The sequence below is a fragment of the Lynx canadensis genome, chromosome C2 (genome assembly GCF_007474595.2).
Source record: "Lynx canadensis isolate LIC74 chromosome C2, mLynCan4.pri.v2, whole genome shotgun sequence".
Taxonomy (NCBI): Eukaryota; Metazoa; Chordata; class Mammalia; order Carnivora; family Felidae; genus Lynx; species Lynx canadensis.
Genome location: NC_044311.2, coordinates 30528615 through 30541569, shown reverse-complemented (window position 1 = coordinate 30541569; position 12955 = coordinate 30528615). Strand labels below are relative to the sequence as shown.

At 50.1% G+C, this 12955-nt stretch overlaps 1 protein-coding gene across 1 annotated transcript in view; it reads left to right on the top strand.

Annotated features, from left to right (window-relative positions):
* The window catches only part of KY (kyphoscoliosis peptidase), a 59133-nt gene extending 54541 nt beyond the window's left edge, over positions 1 to 4592 (top strand). The window contains exon 15 of the mRNA XM_030328424.1: positions 1367 to 4592. Coding sequence (XP_030184284.1) covers positions 1367 to 2262 — 896 coding nt within the window. The 3' untranslated portion in view covers positions 2263 to 4592. The remainder of the gene's footprint in view (positions 1 to 1366) is intronic.
* Positions 4593 to 12955: the final 8363 nt, after the last annotated feature.

Genomic DNA, 12955 nt, shown 5'->3' with positions numbered 1-12955 from the left:
TGACCAGGTATTTTCCTCGGGGTCCTCGGGCAGCCATGTGGAGGTGCTGGTTGGCACTCCACATCAGACATGAATTCCACAGGATCTCACCAGCCAACTCTCATGCAAGATGGAACAGACTGGGTCCGTGAGCAGTTGAAGGCTGAGACAGCTTCTGCCCGCTGAATTGGCTTAGAAGAGGAAGCAAAGAGAGAGTACAGATTCAACCAAGAGAAAGAAAGTAGACAAAGAAAATAGCACCAAAGCACAAAACACTCCACGATTGATATACCGGAAAGGAAAGGGATGGCAGCAAAGATGGGGCGGTGGTCAGCAGGCTGGGAAGAGGGCTAGGCTAGAGAGCATGGTGGGTGAAAGGGGAGAAGAGCACTTCCAGGAGGGCATGCCAGCAGCCCAGACTCTAGGAGGAAGTGACTGAAGTCTTTGGAGAGTGGGGTCAGGGGCCAGAAGAGAGTTACATGGGTGGAGGGGAACTGCAGTGGGAATGGGTTGGCAGTGGAAGGTAGGGAGAGGTTTCCGCATGGAGGAAGGTGGATGAGGCTCTGAAGGAGCCACCACCCCTCCCCATGGTCCCGTGAGGCAGGGAGAACCACGTCGGGGAATGCTCACGGGCTATAAAGCCAGAGAACTGGCCACCTGTCCCTGAAAAAGTGACGAGGACAGAGGAAGACAAAACTGGAAGGCACAGGGAGAGGCAGAAGGTGGGTGGATGCAAAAGGCCCTCCCCTTCACCTTTGACCTTTCCAGAGACACACCGAGCCACGTCCCTGTGGGAGGCCTGGGTGGGGGCTCCAGGAGCTAGGAGGCAGCCCCACCCCTTGAGCGCAGCCTTCGGTGGTGAACCATTCCAGCCAGGTTTTAAGGTCCTGCGTTCACCTGACAGCTGCTGACACTGTAAAGAACAGATGCCAGGAGGGGGAGGTATGAGGCAAGACTCGAGACTGGAAGGAGACAAAGGGTGTCTCTCCAACTGGTCATGGACCCTCTCCCCTGCTCCAGAACCAGACTAAGCCTCCATGCAACCTTCATCTAATGTGAATCACCTGGGTGGGGCAAGCACATCCAGCGGGGGCAGATTTTCTTTGGAGACCCTCAGCTTTCAGCTCACTCTAAGAGAACCACCCGCAGCGCGGAGGGGAGCCCTTCCAGCGGTGTGCCGCAGCTGGCTCACATCGTGGTCAGTGACATCACTTCAATTGCTTAAAATCCATCGTGCTGAAAGTATTTACACCATGGAAGTGGGCAGCCACTAGAAATTAGGGCTTCCCACCCCCACCCCTCGTCCAGAGACCCAGCTGCTAAACATTTACCAGCAAATCAGCACATACTGGGCCCATCCCACCTGACCCTGGTTCTCTCTCCACAGTGAACGGGAAGGCCACTGTCACCGTTGAGAGCTGTGCCCCCACGCTCTTCATGTTTATGCTCAATGGCAAGCAGGAGCATGGGCTGCTGAGCCTCAGGAAGAACGGGATGAAGCTGGACATATACCCTCCAACCGTGGGCACCCACAAGCTGCAGATCTTTGCCAAAGGCAAGTCTGACATCTACAGCTCGGTGCTGGAGTACACGCTCAAGTGCAACTACGTGGACATCGGCGTCCGGCTGCCAGCTGAGCTGCACCAGCCCGTGGGCCCCAGCTGGTTCTCGGAGCAGATGGGCATCATGAAGCCCTCCCACCCCGACCCCATCATCCACACCAGCGACGGGCGCTGCTCCGTCAGCTTCGGCGTGGAGGAGGGCATCAGCGTCCTGGCTTCCCTGCACGGGGACGAAGGCCCCATCACCGAGGAGACGCAGCGGCGCTACATCTTCCAGACGCAGCGGGAGAAGCGGGCAGAGCTCAAAGTCCAGTTGCCCCAGGCCGGCAAGTTTGCCCTCAAGATCTTTGTCAAGAAGAGGCTGGAGCCGGGCAACTATGTCTTCGTCTTCAATTATCTCCTGTGCTGCACCAACACCAAGGTGAACTGGCCCATGTTCCCGGAGAGCTTTGGCAACTGGGGGCAGGACAATGAGCTGCTGGAGCCTCTGTCGGGCGTGCTTCCTGCCAACCGGAACGTCCCGTTCAAACTGAAGCTACATGGCATCGCCAAAGCCCTGGTGAAGGGGCAGGACACGTGGCCCCTGACCCTGAATCGAGAGGGCTACTGGGAGGGCAGCTGCAACACGGCCGGCTGCCAGGAAGTCTATGTCATGGTGCTGGAGAACGCCAACCACAACTTCTACTCCTACATCCTGAAATACAAAGTGAACGCCCAGTGAGGGCCGGCACCCCGGCCACACCCTCCCAGAGGGCCGAGGCCACACTTGCCCAGGGAGGGCCCAACGGGAAGTGCAGAGAGCCCTGGACACCGAGTCTGCATGAAATCACTTCTAGGCCTCTGCCCCAGTCTCTCCGCTCTGCCGCGGGAGCTGTGACGCTTCTGTTCTGATGGCTGCACTCGGTTGTGGCGGTGGCCGAGGGGACTGAGGCAAAGGCCCTTTAGAAGAAAAAGGTGCTATGTAAATCCAAGGTATTGTAAACTGTACACCCCTGCCCAGATGCCCCCTTCTCGTGTTAATGCTGTTGTTGTTTTTATAGGGCTGATGTGGGAAAGCAGGGACACGGCTCAGGCAGAAAGCTTTTCACGTGATGGTGGGAGAGTTCTCCTCTGTGCCCAAGAGGGACCTGATCTGCAAGGCTGAGTTATTCTGAATCACAGAGCCCCTTGCAGGCAGCATCAGTGTGTCTCACCAATTCCCGGACCCCCGGGAGGGTTGCACTGCCGTTTTTTTCCCAGACCTGACCGTCTTCAGCATTCCTGCTGCCTCTCGCTCCTCAAGAGCCTTAGAAAAAAGAAGGTGTGAAGAGGGAGCTGGCCGGCCCATGATGGGCTGGAGGCTCCACAATCCCTGTGCATACCTGTGATGTGGCAACAGAAAAGTTACAGGGGGACTCCCGGTGCCCACCCTTGGGTGTCTGGGGTAGAGGGCCCGGGGGTGAAAGATGCCACGTTAGCCCTGCCACCTGAGTCTAAGGGTGAGAGACCTCCTACTCTGTGCTCCCAGAGGAACCTGAGGGTCAGTTCAGTCTAGTTAGTTGGTGGCCCTCCAGGCCCTCTCAGAGCCTGACCGCAGGCCCTGGCCTGCAGCTTTCATAAGAGGCTGCTAGAGCCTTGAGGGGGGCCTTGTTGGTAACCCTAAACAAAGACCTGGGCAGGGAGGCCAGGCAGGAAGTAGTGCAAATACCGTAGTGCCAAGCAGACTCATGTAAAAACACAGTTCTGCCGGCCCCCAGTGGTCCCTACCAGCAAAGCCTGGCTGGGGTTGGGTGGGGGGGACCTCCACCTGCTCTGAGAGCAGTTTCTGTGCTCGTCCATATTCCATCTCCCTTCCTTCCTTTCTCTGACATGAGAGACCCTGGGGTCCTGCCTTCCACGCTTGCTCAGCCCTGGGAGCCTCAGCTGCCCACCGGCCCTCAGCAGCACCTCAGGCCGGTGTTGCCATGGCAACAACCAAGAGGCTGGCTCCTGCAAGGGCAGCGCGAGAGGGAGGGATGGAGAGGCCTTGTGTGGTCACTGCAACACCCTCCTGGCTCCTGGAGGCCCTGCAGGTGCTCCCTGTCTCCTGGCCTCTCAGCTCTGTGGCCCCTGCCTAACCCAGCACCCCCACCCTGAGAGCTGGCACTGGCCAGCACTGCCCCCACCCCCCACCATTCTAAATGTCCTCAGGCTCAGCCACAGCCAGGGCCAGCCCGATGCTCGTGCCTTCATCCGCACATTTGTGTCTTCAGCAAATGTTCACGGGGCACTTAATATGCACCAGGCACTGTGCTAGATGCTGGGGTTATGGGCAGGACCAAGGGGCCCTTGCCCCTGCCATCTCAGAGCTCAGGGTGGGCAGCAGCAGCCTCCCCTGCACAGGCCTGTCTAAAGCTCCATCCTAACACGTCAGGCCATCATCTCCCCGAAGATCCCCGCTGCCACCCAGCTTGGACCTGGCCCACGGCCACGTTACAGGGAAGCCCATCCTCTACCAGGCTGGGGGTCCTGGAAACGAAGGGAGTACACCACGAGGGTCTGAGCTCTGCCCTGGCCTATGTCCAGTCCTCTGGCAGGCTCCGCCACCCAGGCATTTGGCACTGCATCACTCAGGCCTGGAAAATACACAAAGGCCCCAGAGGCGGAACTGCTATGCACTAAGACAGGAAAACAAGGGGAGTTTTTACACCCTGAAAACAGCCTCTTTTCACACCTTTGATTTTATGGGCTGAAAGAAATGTGCTGTGTTTTGTCAAAATAGTAAGTGCCTTCTGTGATTCATGTCACTCACTGGACCCAGAGCCATGGCTAGTCCTGATGAGAACGGCATGTATCTTTTTTAAAATAATATAATTAATACCTTCTGGAGCATGCAGAGAATGCCACCCAGCAAAACAGGAGCTGCCCCAGGAACCAAGACAAGGCCCAGCCTCTCAAAGTGTCTGCAGAGCAACCACGTCCCCCCCCCCCCCACCTTTGTAAAGACAGCTGTAGGCACAGTAAAAAATCACCTGTATTTCTTTCCACTGAAGTAAAAATACATGAAATGAAATCCAATCTTCATGAATTTTTATACGCATGCTGCTCAGGGTAGAATTCGGGGTTGCATTTTGAAATCTTTTATTCAAATCCCCATCTTTGTCTCCTGGCGGTGGGGTCCCAGCGCCTGGTGGAATGACACTGGCGCTCCCTGGTGCCCAATGTGTGGAGCTGCCGGTGAGGAAAACTGGGAGGCTGAGTCTATCACCAGGGTTTTTACGCAGAATCTGAAATATCCTGCTGAGATGTTTGTGTTAAATCCACTGGGTGCTTTCTCGTGGAATCTCGCCGCTTCCTCGTGTGCACACGGAGCACATCTTTGCTACGTACAAGCTGTGAGGTGAGCTTGGGGACTGCCTGGCAGGGTGATAAGACTCGGAATATAATATTGGGGAGTGGTTTGCCCGGGAATCACATCGTGAAATGGAAACCCTGGATATGGGACTAGAAGGGACAGCTTTCACCGCACTCATTACTTCGCCAGTGAAGGATTGAAACTGATCAATCTCAGAGCTTTGGCTGGCACGTCCTAGGGTGGCAGACCTCAGGCCACAGGCAGAAGGGTCCAGAAGGCTGGGGAGGGTCGGGCAGTGGGAGGCAAATGGGCTACAACCACAACTGCAATTACCTTCTTCTCGCTGGTTTCGGAAATGCCAGCAGCGCAGCTGGACTCCCGTTTCAATCTGATTATGATCATTTTGAGTTCCCCATATGCTACATTGTCCCACCAAGACAAACTCCTCACAGCCTGCTGAGACTAAAAGGAAATAAATAGATTAACTGAAGCATGAAGGATTTAGGCTAGACATAAAGAACTACTTCCTGTTTTTAAGCAGGAGAGACAAGTTGCCAAGAAAGTTTGTGAAATCCTCTTCTGAAAGGACTTGAAAAGTTTTCCCAGTGGTCTGGGTTTTAGATGCCATGCTAACTGGAAGGACTAAATTCTCTCTAAACCAGTGAATCCTTGAAATACACTAAGTGGCCCGCAGCAAACACAAGGCGAGCGAGGCTGCTGCATCCTTTGCTGTTAGCAGTGTGTTCAAAGGGGGTGTGCGTCTGTGTCCCACATCAGTTTATCTGGGGTCTATCATTTCTTTTCATTTGGAATAAGTAGCTGGAAATCTTAAGAGGTGATTACTTTTCATAACGTGTGTGTTGAGTTGTGGGGGCCAGTGGCTGTTGCGTATGCTTTCCCCACATTGTTGCTGGTGTTGTTTTTCAATAAAATTTATATTCATTTTTATCCAACAATGTAATTATCGATCTGTTCTTATCACTGCTCTCACAAGGGGGGAAATAGGAAAAAACACTTTCATGTTCAAAGGGAGCCCGGGCGGGGGGGGGGGGGGGTGTGGAAATCAATGTCCCATCGGTGAGGTGCAAATGCAATGTCAGGCAAATAGCTATTTCACGTTAAAGAAAACATAATTGGGTTAGCTCCAGCCCCTCTCTGGCTCACATGCCTTTGAAGAACATGAAGGCAGTGTTTCTTTCATTGAATCTTGTTTAACTTGAAAATTTTAAAGTCAATCCTAATTTCTGTTATTAGGAGGAGAAAAAAAAGTACCCAAAATGCCTATCAGCCTGCTTGTTTTGTTGTTTTCACTATATATATTTCTTGATTTTCATATCCATACAGAAACTTCCAGTAGGTTACCTAAACAGACTATTCATAAATTAGACATTTAGGGAAATAGAGAAAATGAAAATGTAGACCTCTGAAAAGCTGCCGTAACCATGGAGACCATGCTCGTAGCTGTAGTGTGAAGGACAAAAAGAACTTGTGTTCCCAAACCTGGCCTCGTCGTGTCCCTCCCTGCTAGATCCACGAACATGAGCCCCAGCACACTTCTCCCAAGGAAGAAGGCCCACGGACGGGTAGGGCCATGTCTTTAATAGCATATGAAGGGGAAGTTAGAAGAAAGTCTCCCACATTAATAGGAGGAGGAACTCTTAAATTATTAGAACAGTCTGGAAATGCCAACCCCGAGGCTGGAACGGATGACCTCTAACGTCCCTTCCAGTCCAGAGAGTTTGTGATGCTGTGTCTCTGTGAACAAATGCTGGCAGGTGGTAGACCTGAGATTGTCAGTTTCGGAACATCTGAAGGGCCCTGCTGTGTTAAGAGCCTGCCCTGCAGCCCCCAGCAGACTGCGCTGCCAGCTCCTCTCTTGCCTGAGGGCATGGGGCTGGAGAAAACCCAGCAGCGGGACCAAAGGGAAAGCAACAGCCCCTGACAGGATGCTGCTTCTCTCTGATTTTGCAAGCAAAACGAAAGAAAACTAAAAGTCAGGGAGCAATTGGGATGCTCTCCCTTGGATGTCCCGCAGGCATCCCCAAGTCAAAAGATACTGAAGTCACTTTTCTCCCCCAAATTACCTCCAACTCCTCCTGGGTCCCCAACACAGTAAATACATCCCCATCCCCCAGGTACCTAAGTCAGATTTATGATGGTCACTAGTGACTCCTTCATTCCCCTCAATGATGAAATCTCATCCATTCTGACCCACTCTACCACCCCCACATCCACTGCACTCCCACAGCTTTGCCCTAATTCAGGTCTTTGTCATCTCTCAGCCATGCTGTGGTGATTGCTTTCCATGATGACCCGAGGCCCCCCACCACCACCTGATCCATGACTCCCCATGTTTCCTCTTGTAAGAACACCAGGACTATTGGTGTATTAAGCCAAGGTTTCCGTGAAAGCCTCCCAGAAGAACTTCACCATCTCAGGAGAAAGCATAATTTGTGTCAGGTGCGGGTAGAAAAGGTAGGTCTTCAAACAAAAACTGGTTTTAACAGAGGGGCAGAAACTCCTCCTTTTTCTGGACTCTGAAGAGGCCAGGTGCTGAGGTCTTCACTCCTGGAGGATGGCTCATAGCACCACAGCCAAATGGGGATGTGTGACCGTAAGTGGTGGAGCCTAGCCCGAAGGTTAGCAAGCTACACTTTGTAAATCAGATTATCCATATCCTGTGGCTCATAGATTTCCTTGTTCTCCTCCTGGAACCAACAACAGTATCGAGCGTATGTTCAAATTTACCACTTGGATGCCCTGGCAAGCAGTTTCTGAGACAGAGTTAGGAATGCACACAGGGTATCAGAGGGTGATACCTGCAAAAGATAAAAATGGAGGAAGCAGGATCAGGCAGGGAGAACTTCAGGCAGTGGTCCAAGTCTCAGACAACACAACAGAAGAGTCCCTTGTTGTGCAGAAACGGCCAGGCCAGACCCTAGTCTGCTCAGTCACTGGCTGGGGGCTTCTCAGAAAGAGCTTGGCCTCAGTTCAAAAGCGAAGGCAGACATATGATTTCTGATCCAGCATGTAAGAAGCTTCGAAGCCATCACTCCCTCCTAACAGGTAAAAAGCTGACAAACTGAAAAATCAACGGCTCTTCTTACGTCTGTAGGACAAGTGAGGTCATGTCACAAGGTAAACTGGAGAGACTGACAGGTGGTACAGAGAATCAGAACCCACCAGAGCAGAAACCTCCATGGGAAGCATTGCCTGGGTGGGACAACCTGAATTGTAATTGACAAATAGCTGGGGCTCCATGTGGACAACTTTGAGAGTTGAAAACTCTCTAGGGACCCAATAATCAGGGCCCCATATTTTTTTTGAGTTTTATCTCTCAGATCTCCACTGGGTCCCACCAGGCATATCAGAGAAAAATCCCCTCCTGCATCTGGAGTGAGAAAATGGACCCCATCCACAGGCAGAAAATCCGTAAAGACATAGTAGAACTCAACACCACCTACAAACTACTGTATATAATTGACACCTACAGACTACTTCACCCAACAACAGCATATTACACCTTCTTTCCAAGCTCACATGGAATATTCACCAAGAGAGACCACATTCTGGGCTATAAAGCACACCTCAACCAATTTAAAAGAACAGAAATCATGTGCTGTCTTCTCTCAGACCACAGGGGAATTAAACTGGACATCATTAACAGAAAGATAACTGGAAAACTTCAATTTTTTTTCAGATTAAACAACACACTTCTTTTTTTTTTTTTTAATTTTTTTTTTCAACGTTTATTTATTTTTGGGACAGAGAGAGACAGAGCATGAACGGGGGAGGGGCAGAGAGAGAGGGAGACACAGAATTGGAAACAGGCTCCAGGCTCTGAGCCATCAGCCCAGAGCCCGACGCAGGGCTCGAACTCACGGACCGCGAGATCGTGACCTGGCTGAAGTCGGACGCTTAACCGACTGCGCCACCCAGGCGCCCCTAAACAACACACTTCTAAATAGCTAATGGGTCAAAGAAGAAATCTCCAGGGAAATTTTAAAATATTTTGAACTACATGACAATGAAAACAAAACTTTTCAAAATTTGAGAAATGCGGCAAAAGCTCTTTTTAGTAGGAAATTTAGAGCATTGAAGGCACATATTAGAAAAGAAAAAAACTCTTAAAATCAATTTACATTAGCTTCCACATTAGGAAACTAGAAAAACAAGAGCAACAGAAACAGAAGAAAGGAAATAATTTTAAAAGAACGAAAATCAATAAATGGAAAACAAGAAATCAACAGAGAAAATCAGCAAAGTCAAAAGCTTGGTTCTTTGCAAAGATCAATAATATCTATAATCATCTAGCCAGGCTAGCTAAGAAAAAAAGACACATTACCAATATCAGAAGTGGAAGAGGGAGTATCACTACAGATCCCATGCACATTAAAAGTATAATAAAGGAATACCATGAATAACTCTAGGCCCACAAATTTGATAGCTTAGGCTAGCAAATGGTCCAGTTCCTTGCAAGACACAATCTTCCAAAATTCACAAGAAGAAATAAGTGATCCGAATAGGCCTATAATCTATTAAAGAAATTGAGTCAATAATCAATAACCCTCTACAAAGAAAGCTCCATGGCCAGATAGGTGCACTGGCGAATTCTACCAAACATTTAAGAAAGAAGGTATACCAATTTATTACAATCTCTTTCAGAAGATAGAAGCAGAGGGCTTACTTCCTAACTCATCTGAGGCCAGCATTATCATAAGACCAAAACCAAAGATGTTATAAGAAAACAACACATTAATATCTCTCATCAACACAGATATAAAAAATCTTCCCCCCAAATCAGCAACTTGAATCCAACAATGTCTAAAAGCTAAGGCCGACACTGAAGACGCTGCCAACTGGAAGCTCTAAACTATCTGATACAATACATGCCTTGCAGATAATCAGCAAGTTCTCTCTTGAAGGGAAATCTGAGCAGCACCCCTCTGTGTCTGCCAAGGAGGATTCAGATAAGAACGGGTGGAGGTTCTAGGAGGGGGGCAGAAGATTCCAAAGCCATCTGGGATCCAGCGATCATTGGTGAAATGCCACCAAAGGGTTTGTCAAAGGGGTGGGCTCCATGTCTGGCTGTCTCTGCACAGGAGAAATGCATTCTCCAAGAGCCACCTTCAAGGTGCTGTGGACCAATTTGATAGAAGGCAGCTTCTTCCTTCCCTCTCCTCCTTGGCCTCCTGGATCCTGTCAACCAGGACAACCTCAACACTAAAGCCAGAAGGATCTGCTCATATTATACTCTTACTTAAAACCTGCCAACGACTCCCCATTGTCTAAGGGACAAGATTCAGTTCCCCCATTGTCTTAGTCTGTTCTGGCTCCTATAATGGATACCACAGATTGGGTGGCTAATCAACAACAGAAATTCATTGCTTATGGGCACCTGGGTGGTTCAATTGGTTGAGCATCTGACTTTGGCTCAGGTCATGATCTCACGGTTCATGAATTTGAGCCTCACATCAGGCTAGCTGCTGACAGTGCAGAGCCCACTTTGGATCCTATGTCCCCACCTCTCTCTGCCCCTCTCCTGCTCTCTCTCTCTCTCTCTCTCTCTCTGTCTCTCTTAAAAAAAAAAAAAAGCACAATCCAAATTCATTGCTTACAGTTCTGGAGGAAATCTGAGATCAACTCATTCACAGATTTGGTGTTTGGTGAGAACACACTTCCTGATGGTTCTCTTCTCCTTGTGTCCTCACATGGTGGAAGGGGCAAGGGAGCTCTCTGGAGTCTCTTTATAAGGACACTAATTCCATTCATGAGGGTTCCACCCTTATGACCCAATCACCTTCCAAAGGCCTCGTCTTCAAACACTATCATCTTGGGGATTTGGTCTCAACCATGAATTTGGGGGAGGGGTACAAACATTCAATCTATAGCACGCACTCTGGCTTCACAATGTTTTCTCTACTTTAGCTAGAGATTCCATGAGATGCTTCTTGCAAAAATTAACTACATAACACCAGGCAGGCCATGGACCCTCATACCACCATGTTTTGTTTTGTTTTTTAAGAGAGAGAGAGGGAAAAAATGGGTGAAAGGGGCAGAGGGAGGAAGAGAGAGAGAGAGAGAGAGAGAGAGAGAGAGAGAGAGAGAGAGAATATCTTAAGCAGGCTCCAGGCTCAGTGGGCAGGCTTGATCCCACAACTCTGGGATCATGACCTGAGCCGAAATCAAGAGTCAGATGCTCAACCAACTGAGCCACCCAGGCACTGCACGCCCGCCTCCCCCCACCATACTTTTTACACATGCTGTTCTTTCCCCTCCCTCCCCCTTTCTCTGGAGAAGCCCTGCCTGGTCTTCAGGGATCCAAACCAACCCCAGATCTTTTGTCAGCCCTTCCTTAGCCTTCCCACTAACCAATCTCATGTGGAATTATCTGCCCACCTTCCCTGTTCCACTTAGCACTTTGTCAGCTCATCTGTTAACCAGGTACTTTCTACGTGATTTATGTGATTGTGGGGGTTGTTGGAGGTTCTACACACTTAGTCATGAATTGTTTGAACACAGATACTTTGGTTTTTCTCCACGGCACAAAATAGTGGTTTGATAAATGCTGGGCAAGTGTTTCATTGGGAAAACAGAGAGGAAAGATGAAGGCAGCAAAGTAACGTAACTCAGCAGTCCAGTAACCAATTCACTGACATTTGTTGAAATGTTTCCAATTCACCAAGACTGGCCCCATGCCTTTTGCCCAGCTCTGGACACCACAGCCTGAACTTGAGGAGAACCCAAGATGCTTTCAGGGAGGGCCACACCCCCAGGAAGGGCTGGGAACCTGAGGCAGGGGAGATACTGGAATGACCACCCTGGGGATGGTGGGGGAGGTAGTTCATGGTGGTCTTTAAAGAAGTGGGTGAACTTTTTACCAAGACCAGCAGCCCACACTTACTTCTGAGGCTCTAAAGAGAACACATGCATATTCCACAGAACAGGACTCAAACAAAGGGCATCAGCTTGACAAGAGAAAAATGGTCACCCTGTGTGTGAATGTGGGTGGCAGGGGGTGGTCAGGACTCTTTGTCCATGAATAGCTTCATGGAATTGCCTTTCCTCTCCCTAATTGTGGATCCTGGCCCAGATTTCCCCTTCCAGGACCCTATTTAAAGGAGATTCTATAGCCTAAGCTCAGTGCTTCTGTTTAGTAGCACATAAATATAGCTCAAGGCATCTGCAGCCCTCCCCACACCAATCCCAACAGAGCCAACTAGCCCACTAACAACCAGTCAGCTGCCCAACCATAGGTCCAAGGATGGTCTGGAGGCCTCCCGACGCCTCTGGGCTCCAGGGAGATGCCACCCAACATACCCACTTGGAGCTCGCAAGTGCACGCAGGTACACACCACCCCAGGAAGAAGGAGCCCAGGCTGGACGTTCCTGCTGTTTCATCTCATGTCATGATTAAATGACACCTGCATTTGGAATAAATGATCAGTAAGTTTCTGAAGTAAACATCAATTTGTCATTTCAAAAGCGAATTCCTAGATCAGTGGATTTATTTCCAGGGCTGTTGACCAAAAAGGCTGTTGAGTTACAACATCCAGAGCAGTCATTTTCCTCTTTTTCTCAACTGAGTACAAAATACATGCCCAGCAGCAAGTGTCTCTGCCTTGAGGGAAATGTATGTTTACAGGAAGACAGAAACTGCCACCAGCCGGGAGCGCTCACACTGTTTGCCACCAGGAAGCCATCAGGGCACCAGGTCGATCAGAGGAGTACCCTTCTTCTCAAGGAATCCATGGTCCTCAGCTTGCGCTGAGATTGCTTTGTTTCCATCAGGAGGGATGGCTGACTGCCTCTCTGACACAAGGAATCAGACATCACTGCACCCCGGCTGTGCAGGGACGGAGGCCGTGGCGCCCTGCCCCGGGTGGCAGACAGGACTGTGGAGACGCTTGGGGCATGAGGGCACAGGAGCAGCCACAGCCCTGAACAGCCAAGAACAATTGGGCCACATGATTAATGAAGTACAGATGTAAGGGCCCCTGGCAGCTCCCACATGGACAAAGAATGGTGACAGGGGAAAACGGGGAGACGTTTATTTAAATCGAAACAACTGCAGGATTACAAATTGCTCCCTGAACACTGG